The 14742-nt window shown below is 34.7% G+C and overlaps 1 protein-coding gene across 1 annotated transcript in view; it reads right to left on the reverse strand.

The window, feature by feature from the left end:
- The window catches only part of LOC149284097 (glutamate receptor ionotropic, delta-2-like), a 425155-nt gene that overhangs the window by 271466 nt on the left and 138947 nt on the right, over positions 1-14742 (reverse strand). Inside the window, exon 3 of the mRNA XM_089497148.1 lies at positions 9230-9514. Coding sequence (XP_089353274.1) covers positions 9230-9514 — 285 coding nt within the window. The remainder of the gene's footprint in view (positions 1-9229; positions 9515-14742) is intronic.

Genomic DNA, 14742 nt, shown 5'->3' on the forward strand with positions numbered 1-14742 from the left:
AAACTCATTAGTCAAATAATGAATGTGCAAGTGGAGTAATGTCATGATTTATCTTAGAGATACTAAATTTAAGACACAGTAATTTAATTAAAATGTCTAAATGAAAATTAGTTATATTTTTTATGACATCTTTAAGGGCAGACGTACTTAATTTGCTATTTTTCATCCAGAAGTAATACAAAATGAATTAACATGCAATGCAAATTTAGAAGTGTATCTGTACACTGTTATCTTGCAATGTTTTTTCAATCCGATTTTCCATGGCATAAACTGTAAATTACATGCATCATGAATATTTTTTTTTTACATATGCCTACACGGTATGTTCTGATGAAGCAGTGTAGGTAAAGTATAAGTGCATGTGAACCTATGCTTGTTTTTTTATTTCTGGCAGAACACTTGGGTCTGATTACTGATGGTCACCATCGTCTGTATCCCCTGTAACTCTCTGATTCTTTGGAAGTTGTGTGAAGCACGATAACCTTCATGAAACCATGAGGTGCGGAATAAATTGCGCAGGAAGTCCCAAAATATTTATAACAAATGGCTCACTAAGCTCATTCAGAAACTGAGGCTTCAGCCTATGCTAGTTTTAGTAGAGCATTTATGACCTTGCCATACAAAGTGGCATAGACAACACATTTTTTAAACTATTACATTCAGGTCTGATGATTTTCAATTATAGTGGGAGCTAGAAGAAGAACATCATTTAGAGATCCTGTAGATAGGAAAATCAATGTTAATCCATGAAATGCTCGCATGCCAGCTGCATGTCAAAAGACGCTTCAAGAGTACTACCACTAATTGAATGCAGATTTGGTTGGGAATATTGATGAAGCTCCTAGCATTTATAGAACACCAGTGTTGGTACCTTAATATAAAATAAACACATTTCATTCAGGTAAAGATGATCAGATAGAAAATAATGTCCTTGTTTTTGAAAAACATATAGACTTTAATGACACTAGTACAAGGATCATTTCACATTTCTACATGGATTTTTTTTTATTTCTTTAGTATGGAATACCCATGTTGATTAACCATGAATAAAAAAAACTATTTCAGGGGGTTTACATAAAAAGTAAAGGCTAGCATAGATTGTGGGCAATTTATTATATAAATAGTTATTGGGATATAAGTTGCCATTTTCACCCTATATCTACCGTACTTGCAAACAAGCTTAATTGATAAAAAAAAATCGTATTTGTCTTTTTTGAATTCCTTTTGTCTTATTATAATACTGATTATTTATTAAGTACCACAATGGTAGAAATCACATTAATTAGAAGGCCATAGTTTCAAATATACTTGATGGATCATCTCTCTTTTATTTTTATTTTTTTAAAGAGCAACACAAGAAAAATAGATAAAATTATTTTGTGGTAGTAATTCATTTTGTGTCTGTATTCTTTCTTGTGCCATTATCTAATGATTCTCCCTAACTTGTTATACCCCATGCAGCGTCCAAGAGAGCAGAGAATTCCCATCTCTTGTACAAATCTTTTACATTTGGATGTGTGTTTACAAGGTTGGCACGGAAGCTAGTCATTTGATAGCTTACTCGTAAATGCTGTAATGGAAATGAAATAGTTTGAGTAATACACTTAAATTAATTATATGTTTATTGTAGTGCATTGAAGCAAAGGCCGTTTTTGGAAGCTGGCTTGATGCCAAATGAGTAATAAACAGTTTTAAACTGTCTGGAGACATACTTGAAGACATTATAGTTATCAAGCAGTTGGAATAAGCCCCAGGGTAATAATGAACATTTGAAATCGATTAAGAAAAATGTGATTATTTATATTGTACTCCTTCTCTGAAATGAAATTATTCCATTTAACCTACACATTTATGGCTTAGATATGCAGCTAACCTGTAATACATTGATTGATCTGTAAAAGACACATATTTAGATAAGTCTTCCTGACCGTAAGATGCCCTAAACATGTATAGCAAAGAACATGTGGGTATAGAAAAGCTCAAATTCAAAACTTGGAAATGTAAAAAAATGAAAAGAAATGAAGGATTGTACATACTTGTAATTATGGAAAAATTGACATAGATTAAGTTTTTGACTTGGAGAAAGGACAGCCAAATGAAATACTAATGTGGCCCAAAACAATAGATTCACCAAAGATACTGCATTGAAAATCAATATTGATGTACAGAAATGATGCTTTCATGAGGAAATATTGCCTAATTATTATCATGTAATTATTATTCTACAAGCCGGTGGATGCATGTGGAATTTTACATACAGATAGTTCCTGGTACTTAATGAAAACCATAATATCATCACAGACCCAGGATATTCCCTCCATGTACACCTTACCAGCCCTTCCCTGTACACTATATGTGATTGAGAAACAATGTCAACTGTTGATGCTTCTTGAATATGCATATTTATAGTTACAATAGCTAATCTCTCTAGCACCCTTTAAAACTTTCATTAACCCCTTAATTACAATGGGCGGTCCCTAAACCCATTGAAAACAATGCATTTACATGTATGGGCTTTGTCATTAAGGGGTTAAGATAGGTTGGCAAACTGACCAAACTTCAAGCCAAGAAGGTTCTACTTCAGCAGACATAGGACCATCTGACAGATAGGAACAGTGCTCTATAGTTGGTTTTCTTTTGGCTCTGCTCCAGTTTATGCTTTTCCTTCAAACTACAAGTAAACCAGGCATTGCACTTGAATTGGTATCAAGCCCAGACCAATCTTTCCAGCCATGTTAAATAAGATAAATGTGTGAATTTCAGTAGAAATAAGTACAATTTTTATATTCTTTTACAGGGTACGAGAAAAGCCAGCAGACATCTGTAAAATTCTCGTTGTAAAATACCTTGGGGGGGAATCAAACAAATTTTGGGGGTTTGTAGGTCTATAGCGCTAATACATAAAGCCCTACAATGTGTAGAAAGAAAGGCAAGGCTACTGGGATTTTTGTTATAATGTCACATGGTTAATGTGGAAGACAGTGAGCCTGCTGAGCTTCAAATCTAAATATGGCTCTGTACCTAGAATCATGAATGTTCATTTTAATACATATTGCCTAGAAATATAATAATTCTTAAAACAAAGTCTTTTAGAATGTAATGAAATAAGCAAATTGCTTCTTCTTGGTTCAGCTGTATTTCTTGTTTTTAATTAAAATTAAAAAATCTTAATTTGATACTTGTTTGAACAATAGGCCAGTGGTGCTACAAAGGGTGATCGCTGATCAGAACAGCCTTTTTAGTAAATTTCTGCCTGCTGTTGCACATCCTTTAAAGGTGGAGTTTGGGTTGGCGGCACAGTCCTTCCTTAAGCCAAGGGCATCGACAAAGGTAAATATGTTACTGAATATGATTGCCTAGCATATCCTTAGCACCTGATATCTTCAAATAGAGAATCAGAGACATAATATGCCTTTGTATAAAAACAAGGCACATTGCTGGGATTTATTTATATTGAATTGTTTTGTAAAATAGTGTAAATATATTTCAGGAAATGAATATTAATACTGGAACCTGCTCTCAGTACATAAATATCTATTAACAATATTACTATGTAATAAAAGTGCTGAAAACTGAGTTTATAAAATGTAGTTCATTAAATAAATATTACACGAAATTGCATTGGATATTTATGTAATTGGCGATTTTCTTTTACAAACCAATTGTTTTGAAGAATTTGCATATGGTTGTTGTTATTCAATATATCGATTGCAATTTTCCCTATTATTGTTTATGTAGTTTGAAGGGTAAATATTTTTGGAAAACTAGCAGCCAAATTATTGCTAAAATAGTACAGTAGCCAAGGTCTTCCTGTATAATATTTTGTTATATGCACTTTTTCAAAGCTCTAATTGCTGTAAAAATGTTAAACTTTAATGATATTAAGATGCAGTTTGTAATTTGAAGAGGAAAGCTAGATGTGCAGTTTTTTTTGAGTACTTTATATGTCTAATTATCAGCAATGACCTTTGTTGTTGAACCTTTTCATTGCCTCCTATCACTGTCATTTTTTTTAGGACAAGTTGGCAGGTTTGACATTAATGGAAATTACTGTATGATTAATATTTTTGCATAGTTAAGTGATGCAGAAAAAAAGTAATTTTCTCTATTTTTAAATAATGCATTATTTACCAAATGAAAATTAAAACGACTGGAGAAAAGTTACCAGACAAAAAACTTCTACTGCCTGGCTTAATTGAAATGTACGCTATATTTCTGCTTCCTGGTGTGTTAAGCTGGGAGTTGGTTCTGCCATGAGGTTCTCCCAAACAGGTACATTAAAGAGCGGACTACAACACAGGTAGTTTGCATATGATACTAGAATCCCTTGGCAGATGAGAAGTTCACTTATACCCAGCTTAACTCATGCTGCTGGCCCAATGTCAAGACTGGTGTAGATCTGTGCCAGTATTTAGCATTATTGTCATTTTGTTGACTTAGACAGCACCATCAAATTCCATGGCACTGTACAATGGGTATTGTTAAAGTGGAACACGTTTGTTGTATCATTTCAAGTGAGCCATTTGATGTTTGCCAACCATCCTCCCTATTGGTCTTAAAAATTTAGCCAAAAAAGGACCTCTCACATTTAAGTGATCATTCCATGCATTGGATGGACATTGCTATTTGATCATGGGACTTTGCCTTTTATAGATTTGAACAGACATGGCATTTTTGATCATGGAATTGTCTTTTTACATTTAGGTTATATAACATCAAACTCATGTGATTAATTTTGGTGATCTAACGTGGGTCTATGTTTTTGATTTATTGTATCTACCAAATTACTCTTTTCAAACTTGTCAAATTATTTAGGTTTCCAATCATGTTATTTTGTGATGGATATTTTCTGTGATTTACTTCATTTCCTTGATTCATTTATTGTCACTGATTATTAGACTTGTGCATTTGTACAAACTTGTTTTTTTTAACGAAAATTGTATGTTTCAAAAACAAAGGTGAACCCCAATGAAATTGTTAAAACCAAAAAACGAACCCGACAAAAACAAATTGCAAAACCGTTGCGATTTCGTTAAATTTGTTTATTCATTTGCCTGCTATAGAGTCATATCCCTCACTCTCCCTCTCATCTCTTTTCCTGGATGGTTGCCAGTAATTGCAAGGTGTTGCTTTATCTGGGGTCATACAGGCTTAAACAAGCTATGATTAGCATCTTTGGCAGCATTCATGGAAAATGTGGTTAAGGTTCAAAGTGGGTACATGCATTAAGCATTCAGAGCCCAATAAACCGGTGCTGCTTATCAATTATTAGCAAATGCAAACTCCACAGGAAACCATCAAGGACAAGGTGCAAAAGGTTACCTACAGCAAAAGAAAAAGAGGCTATAGTTAACCATTGCAATGTCAGAGATATCTATTCTAAAAAACAATCCTATCTTGGATCACGCTAAAATTAATTGTTTAATAATATCTTTAAAAATCTTAACAAAAAGACAAACTGAGGTGCAAAGATGACTTCTATTGTGAAGCTGTTCCACATATCCACCACCCCCTCAGTAAAGTAAATCTTCCTTACATTAAGTAAAGGGTTCTGTGGACCTCAAGCTTCTTCTGCTTGAAGATTGTTCCACATATCCACCATCCTCTCATTGAAGTAAGTCTTCCTTAGGTTAAGGAAAACCTTATTACATTAAATAAAAGTAAAAATCTCAGGAGGGGCATAATTAATACACAAATAACAACCATTTTAGTGTCCGTAAGGAAAGCTGTGCATTTATTTACCTCTACATATAAGCAAGGATTATGTTATAATATAGAGCAGCTTCTATTGCAGACACTGTGTGGGCACTACATGCCCCCTCTTTCTCCTGTGGGGTTTTTTATGCAGCAGGGCACATACTGACCCTGTTCTCCTCCCTGCTCATCATGGTCTCTGCATCTGCCAAGAATCCAGATGAGATAAGAAAATGGCTGGAGAAGGTAAGTGAGCCAGCGAGGGGGCAGATACAAGGCAGGGGGAGGTTGCAGGGGGCACAGACACAACTGCGGAAGAAAGAGATGTGTGTTTGGGAAACTAAAAAAAACCTTGTCTGCAACAAAAGATGGGAAACAAAATTCATTGTACGAATATGAATGAGCAAAAAAAGAAACGAAAAATGAATCCAAAATGATTTTGGACCTCGATTACAAGTCTTCTGATTATTACATGATACCCAGAGTGGATATATAAATTTGAGTTTAATATACTTATTTTTCTCATACTCTTGAGGTAATTGTCTCTATTTACTTTATACCACTATGGAGTGCAGAAAGCATATTTGGTTCTTAAGATTAATTGAGTATATATGGGAAAGACAAAACTTGGCCCTTTAGCCTAACAATGTGAATCATGTAGTGGTACTGAGCCCCCAGAGCACTCTACAGTGTTGGTGTGGTCTAAAGAGCAAAGAGCACCAATCGACACTCCTTCTAGGTGGCCTAGGAAGACAGAATTTTTATACACAATTTTTATAATAAGCTATGGGCTTGGGTTTTACAGGACCTTTTTATTTTTCTTTATAACACCTTTAACATTGCACTTTTTTCTGTAAACTTTGATTATGTTTATTTTTTATTTTGTTTTACTCCCATTAAAGACTTCAGTTTATTCCTACCTTTGAAGGGGGACCAAGACGATCTATCCCTCAATCTAGCCTTGAAAGGAATGTGCCTTATAAAAAGAAAGACTGGGGACCTGGTGTTCCATTGTGACCTTATTAATGGCTCTTGGATACCTTTGCGATCTTCCCAGACGAATAAAAAAATGTTAGCTTATATTATGTGTTACAAAATATGACTGTACATATTGACAAGGTGAGTTTATTTCACGCAGGCAACGTTTCGACGCACAGGTCTTTCTCAAGGCTTGAGAAAGACCTGTGTGTCGAAACGTTGCCTGCGTGAAATAAACTCACCTTATCATTTGAGTGCTGAGCCTTTGCTTCTTTATTTTGGATTTATTGAGGGACTTGGTGGTACCCTGGCTCGTGCACCATTTTACTGCTGAGTGCTGCATTCCAACCTTTCTTTTTGTGTACATATTGACAGTGATCGACAGTTTAATAGAAAAAAAAGCTTTTTGAATGGTAATACAGTTTTATCCATATTTCCAATTTCTAAAAAGGCTTTATTTAAAGTTGATACCCTTTATTAGGCCAACATTGAAAAAGATCTAATGTTACATAAGCTTTGAAAAGCTCAAATGTCTCCTCTTCAGATGTAATAAATGGTGGAATGCAGACATTAATGTCGTAAGTCACGTCATGTTGGTTGAGTTAGCTCCTTAATTTGAATGTATCAATGCATAAAGAATGTTTTATAGTTAACTCTCCTTAATCATATAGTCAGTCAGTCACAAGGTGAACGTGAAAACACTGTATAATAGATGTTGGGCCAATTGATTACCTATGCGTTAGTGTAGTACAAACTGCAACGTGAAGAATAAGATGGAAATCGCAGTTTTTTAGATTGAATGCAAATGGTGGGAGATCACACTTCGAATGAATACTTTTTCAGAGTAAACTGAAAGAACTGGTGCATTGATATTTTATTCATGCATCTTAAGAGTGAAAGAACATTGGATTCAGTTGTAACAAGAGGGAGAAATAACATAAAATATATGCACACGCATACACATAGTGGAAATCATTCACACATACTGCTGCTCACAATTCAGTGTTCCATTAATGCAATACCTTCTGCGTGGATGCTATAAATCAATGTCAGTTACACGAGGTTTATGATAAAATATCCACACTAAAGGTTATGATCTGTTTCAATCTATGACAAGGGGTATATACTAGTAATAATCGATATTCATAGATTTCACTTTCTCTCTGAGCGCTCCCTCTCCTGCTCCTTGTAGGGTGCAACAAGGTGGAGTTGCCCACATAACTGAAAAGGGCAGAACAAGGACATGATCAAACACTCCTCCACCTCCCAGAGATTAAACACAGTGATGCCTAATATTTTTTGTAGCTTCGCAGCTTCCGTTTAAGACCAGGTGAGTTCCTATGTATGCCTATATTGTTCCATCTGATTGTGTATATGTCTATATACAGCGAGACATATACTTTTGCATGTCTTTACCGGCCAGTGTATTTCAATGTGAATAGGGGAAAACAGCAACTCTTATATGGCTTTAAAGCAAATGGAAAAAATATTTTGGTATTGTAGCATATCTACCAAAAGTCCCAGATTTTAGTACCATCCCGCTGTCCTGGGTAAGCTGCCTCACTGCCCAACTTTTGCAAACAGTGGGGAGATTGGGCCATCTTCAGGCACCCGGAACCACTTTGGCTAGAATATTTGCATAAGGTTCAAAGCATGAAGAAAATTGAAAACAAAATAAAAAAATGTCATAGCACATGGCTGGCATTATAAAAAAAAATCATCCAGTCAAGAGAATATGCATTTTGTGCACATACCAGCTCTACAACAGTGTGTTAGGTGTACCCTTCACAGAAAACAAATCCCATGTTTTCTGCGCCAACTGGAGCATTCTCTTATGGCTAGAGGATAGATGCTACGAATATATGCTACAATATTTTGCCTGTAACCCAATTTAAGTTATATGTGCCCTTCAGTATGCATCAGACCATAGTGTTTTTTGGGGTTACCAGTGGGTAATCCTCTTTAGTAAGCAACATACATACATTTGAGGGAGTAAAAACAGAGTCAGGGAACCAATAACACAAACGCCTTACGCGTTTCAAGCTATACAAAGCTTTTAATCATAGGCCTATGATTAAGAGCTTTGTATAGCTCGAAACGCGTAAGGCGTTTGTGTTATTGGTTCCCTGACTCTGCTTTCACCCCTCACGTTTATTACGCACCCTTTAACACTCTGAAGCTGATTTCAGAGTTTTTGTTTTGGTATATTTGACTGCAACAACTATGGCTTGGAGCGGCAGGAGTAAGCCCACCCAGTTATTATTGCAATTACATATCTGCTGAAGTACAGATTAGTTATTTTTTTTATTATATGTACTAGTGAGTAAAGATGGAACTAAAAACCTATGCAACATTAAGTTGATAGAGAGTTGGTTCTGGCAAGTGTTTGTCTTTGTCTAATTATTCTCTTATTTAGTGTTGGATTGTTTGTTTCCAGCACTGGAATCGGAGAAGCTAATTCTACCTCAGTGCTTTTGTTTAGAAAATCTCATGCATGAGCAGAGAAATGGAAATGCAAAAATAAATGTCTACTGAATGCAAAAATATGAGAGATTACCATAGTTGCTGTCATAGAAGATGATGAATTTTTGCCAGGCGTATTCAGTGACGACCCTTAAGATAACATCATTCAGATAGACTGGTGGGCGGACAGTTAATGTATAATCATCAATCCTGTTGTTTCTCTTAAGACTGCAACCACTTCTAGGAGTCCTTGCTGTGGATCGTTGAATGAACAGATGAGGTATATGCATGGCATCTGCCAAAGATTGCAGAGATCCTGCTGATGCACAACCGATAGAGCTGACGAGGGCCAATATGCCTTGGTTCATAAGGTCACAAGCTGAAAAAAAAATGGAATACAGTGTCATTAAAGAGTGCTTTCAATGTTTGAGTTGACTCATTTGAGCTCACAATTATATGCAGATATTAAAATATAATGTCATATAATACATTAAGAAGAGTTTAGATTGGAACATAACATGATAACCAGCAAAAAGTATTCAATTATCATATATTATTATGAATATATACAATGCATAAAACTTAAGGGAGAGCTGGCAACATTCATCACAGGGTGTAAGTCTAGCCAAATAGGCTAGGAGTAAGACGCATCATAACATATTTGGCATATAAACACGTATAAACATTAAATCATCAATCAGATGTCTAATCCCTGCTCATATAAGCCACGTCTTTATATCAACGTTTCAACACGACAATATTTCGGTCACACTAACACACAAGTGGCTCAATGTTTGCTATAACACTGTATTTTAGTCAGCATTTCACATATCAATCAATTTGATTTAAACAAAATATATCGCTCTAAATAGGTATGAAGAATTATCCAATGTTTTATACTTCTTTTTATTATTAGTCGTATAGTGTATTTTTATTTTTATAAAGGGTCTTCATCTACCATTATGCACTGGTAATTCAATCAAGATGGTATTTCTGGTTAATGCAATGGCCGTTTATTTTACATTTATCACTGTAATAGTAATTTTATTCAAAAATTTACATTCAATGAGTTTATAGACGATCGTCTAAAGCCAGAAAAAGGGGTTTAAGTATAAATCATGCTGGCTCTGTCAGTGTAGCCTTGCATTTGAATAGAACATTTTACATGACAAGTTGCTTTTCTGGAGCAGCAAAAACCTTTTGTGTGTCATATATTTAGTATTGTAATGAATTCTAATGTAGATTGTGGCTGAAAGTATGCTGTGCGTTAATGCTATAAATCTTAAGAAATGAGGCTTCAGAAGGACAAAAGATCAACAAAATGATTGTAATAAATATGAGAAAAGCAACTGAAGTCATCTTAGAAACCTTGTAAATGTGCTAGTACTCTCAGTGAACTAAAAAAAAATAATAATAATAATAAAAAAAAAATATATATATATATATGTGTTTATTGATATTACTTGTGGGGTATTAGCAATGTACAAACTTAGCAACCGGACCAGAGGCAAAGTGGAGGGCCCTAGTCCTACCATATCAATTGATATGGACAATACTGGATACGCAAGGCCACATGTAATGGATTTATTTTGTGTGTTTGTGTGTCTCCGTGTCTGTGATTCTGTGCGTGTTTTTATTTTCATAATATAGGCATGCTTACAATACTTTCTTAAATGGGGTTCTGCAACATCCTGTGGTAACCGTGTGCCCATTTGTGTAGCAACAAACTGCACTCTGGGAATACTTTATTCGTATGAAAATCACATTTATTTCACATTTATTTTATCTTATTTTGACCATTTTATATATTTGTTCCCCATAATTTTATACATTTCTAATAAAAATGTAATTTTACTTTTGACACACATTTTGACATACATTGGGGTTATCGCCCATGTGTTAGAAATTAATTTCTTTATTGATTAGGAGTCAGGGGAATTAAATATTGTCCCCATTAGCTCAATGGTCTCACTGTGTCTCAAAGAAAGGCAATGCATTAAGAAACACGAGGATCTGAAAAATCAACAAAAAAGCAATGCAGTATGCCCAAAGCATAATATTTAAAATGCATGCTAATTTGTAAACATGCAGACTTTTATATATTATTCATATATCTCCATGATTGCATGCCAACCGCACTAATCTATTACAACTAAATGCAGCATGTGTAGTTTTCATTACCTCATAAAAAAGTTAGACAGTATAGACAGTATAGACAGATAGATAGATAGATAGATAGATAGATAGATAGATAGATAGACAAATATCAGGGTAAAAATATAGCTACCTACCAAGATTGAAACATACATTGATAGATAAATAGATGTAGATAGATGACCTACCCTAACCCACTTACATACTTCTTATCTTATTTCATTTAAATAGGAGCATTCATTTCTGAGATTGAACCATAATTCCATTAAGCACTTCAAATCATCTATCATATTTGTTGTTATTTTTATTTAATGTTCCATTTTATTAAGATTTATACTGCCCAACTCTGACAACTACCAAAGGCACATTTTCTATAAGCATTCATTGGAGATTGCAATGGAAGCCTAGTATAAGCCAAAGTAGGAAGAGTTATGACACCATCCTTGCACCCATCTTGCATTGTTTTAGCAGACTGTCCATGAGCCTATAGTGCTGTCCTGGCTAACGGCTCCGCTATCAAGTTTCCTGTTTTTTTTGGACCATTTAAGTATATTATTAGACTTGTGCTTTCAGATTCTTCTGACTTTCAATTTTACAGAAATTTACCAGTTTGGACAACTTGTATGAAGGTGTGAAAATAGCAACGGATCCCCAACAAAACAAACAAAAACCAAAATAAAGAGTTCAGAATTTGTTTGAATTTTTTTCCCCACTCTCGCTCACTCTTAAGCACGCTGTCTCGCATACTCACTCTCTCACGCTCTCACAATCGCTCACACTCTTGTATACTCTCTCTCTTAATGTCTCCCTAAGGTCAACTGGAGGAATGATTAATAAATCTGTCATCATTTTGGCCTCTTGGTGCAAAAGGGTAGAAGACAGAAGAGCATGAAGAGGCTATAAAAGAAGATGAGCTGCGGGAATGGAGATAGAGACACGGAAGTGCTTGAGGGAGAAGGTAAGGAAACACTGAAAGAGAGTAAAAAAATATGGACCAAAAACAAACAAAAGAATTAATCCGGGTTATTCCTGTCCCATTTGCACAAGTCTACCTGACATGAGTACAAGTTAAATCTAACAGTAGGAGGGGTGATCCAATGCAAGGGGGAGCATGGGTGGAAAGAGGTCTTAAAGTGACTCTTTAGTGATCCCTGGGCCTGAAGCCCCACCTCTTCAGCGCTTCAACCAACAGAATTGTAACCTATTCTCTGTACCGTCTTGGCAAATGTTTCCTTTGGACAAGAGTCCCCATGGCAGACAGGTAGCATCTTTGGGCCAGCCTTGGTCACACCATTATTGTGCTTTGGTGATGCCAGAATGTGACGTGAGCAAGAGGAGAAGTATGCCCTGAGCAGAACCCTGGACTTTTGGTTAAACTTACAATTAAGCTTATGTCACTGATTATGTTTTAGCCTGTGTGATAGCCTTTAGACTATAGCAATGCACCTATTTGATTATTGGGGAGTTTCTTGAGGGATGAGGTAACTCTTGTTGGTTCTCTGTCAAGGGAAAGTGTTCTTCTTTGTTTGTCCTGCCTTAAACTTAGTCCTTTTTTATTGTTAGATTTTAGTTATACAATTAGCATTCTCTTAATCCACTTCCAACAATTATATAAGATATTTTTGTATAACAAATATTTACAGAATTGGGTTTACTCAGGTATTTGTAGGAATTAAACATGGAGTTAGCCCTTAATAGAAGAATATAAATTTTAATTTCAATCAAGGAAGACCTTGAGAAGCATGTAAACGATAAATGAGCTTTGTCAAGACCTGTCCAGATGTCTTTTCAGAACCAACTGCTCCACATTACTGGGTGACAACAAAGCAACACCTGTTATGACAATTACTTTCTAAGTCTTTACTGTACTAAGCCATGGTATGTATGCAAATGTAAACAGCAATAAATACATGAAATATGTTTAGTATTGCATCAAAAGATTAACTGTTGGGATTCTAGTTAAGTCAACATCTGAAAGAATTGAAATACTGTAACTGTATGTCATATTTGTACATACAATATCTATGTAAAGATCTGAGCAATTGACAAAATACAATGCAGTATGACCAAAGCATAACATATAAAAATGCATTCTAATTTGTAAACAAGACTTTTATATATTCTTCATATATCTCCATGATTTCATGACAACTGCGCCAATCTATTAAAACTCAATGCAGCAAGCTCATTGCATACAGAATGTTAATGGGTGCAGTGGAGAGCCATTAACATGCTTCTGGTCATCATAGAAACATGGAATTTGAACATATATATATATATATATATATATATATATATAATATTTAAAAAATAGACAAATAGATAAAATAAATCATACAATGGAAAAAAATACTTAATAGCTATGCAAACATTGCAACAAAAAATGTCTTATTTTTCACATTTAGACATACCTGTGTATCTCTGTATAAGTATCTTTTTCATATGTGTAACCATGTGCTAATAATTATTTTCACTGTTCTTGTAATCAGCTCTGATTTCATGGTCATGCTCATGGTCATGCCGAGCTGACAAACTGGGTCCTATTGTGTGCAACTTAGCAAAGGTTTCAGTTGAAAAATATCGGCTTTCCATGTAAGCGAGATAGAGGTTCATGTGTATGGCTTAGCATTCATCATAGCGTGCTACACATGAGACATCAGTAAGGTTGCCACATTTTGAAGGCCTTAGTAGGGCTAAAGAAGACTGAATGGTCTCATCATGTATAACATACTAACAATAATACATTCAGCACATGAACTAGCTTGCACTACCTCCTATCTTTACATGGCAAATCCTGTTTCCATTTTAAAGCCAAGCTGGCTTGAATTTTTCCTCTAAGAATCTATGAGATGTAGACATTTCTCTCCCCTAAAAAAATATATTTTGGGAGCAGTCCATTAGATTTGAAATCAGGTCTATTAAACTACAATAACTGAGTTACCTGTATTATAATAACAATACATATTGGAATTTCATTCTATTTTAGTCCAATAATAAATATATGTTTTTAGTTCAATATACAGTAGTTTTATTGGACACACTTCAATATACAGTAGTATGTAATGGATAAACTTCATCAGGTATATCTAACATCATAAAAAAGTATTTTGTGATATTCAAAGGTATATTTGTAAATGTAAATATTTTTCAAATAGAAAGAAGGCTGGTAAGCCATTGCCATGTAATTTTTCTTAACTTTTAATGCAATCGATAACCTAATTTTCTATTTCAATGATTGTGCATGATTTCCATAATAGATTTTAGGCATTATAGTGCTCTCAGGGGATTTTTTATGTTTTCTTTTGTTTTTATTTTAAATCAAAGTTTGTCTTTAAAAGAATATAAAAATTCAGGTAATGTGAGGATATGATATATCACCCAAACAGGACTTTTTATGTGTGTACCAGAAACAATCAGTAAAACAGAAAAAAATCAATTTCATTGGTATAATAT

This window comes from Sceloporus occidentalis, unplaced genomic scaffold, assembly GCF_023333645.1.
Source record: "Sceloporus occidentalis isolate IW3139 unplaced genomic scaffold, rSceOcc1.0.p SCAF_99, whole genome shotgun sequence".
NCBI lineage: Eukaryota > Metazoa > Chordata > Lepidosauria > Squamata > Phrynosomatidae > Sceloporus > Sceloporus occidentalis.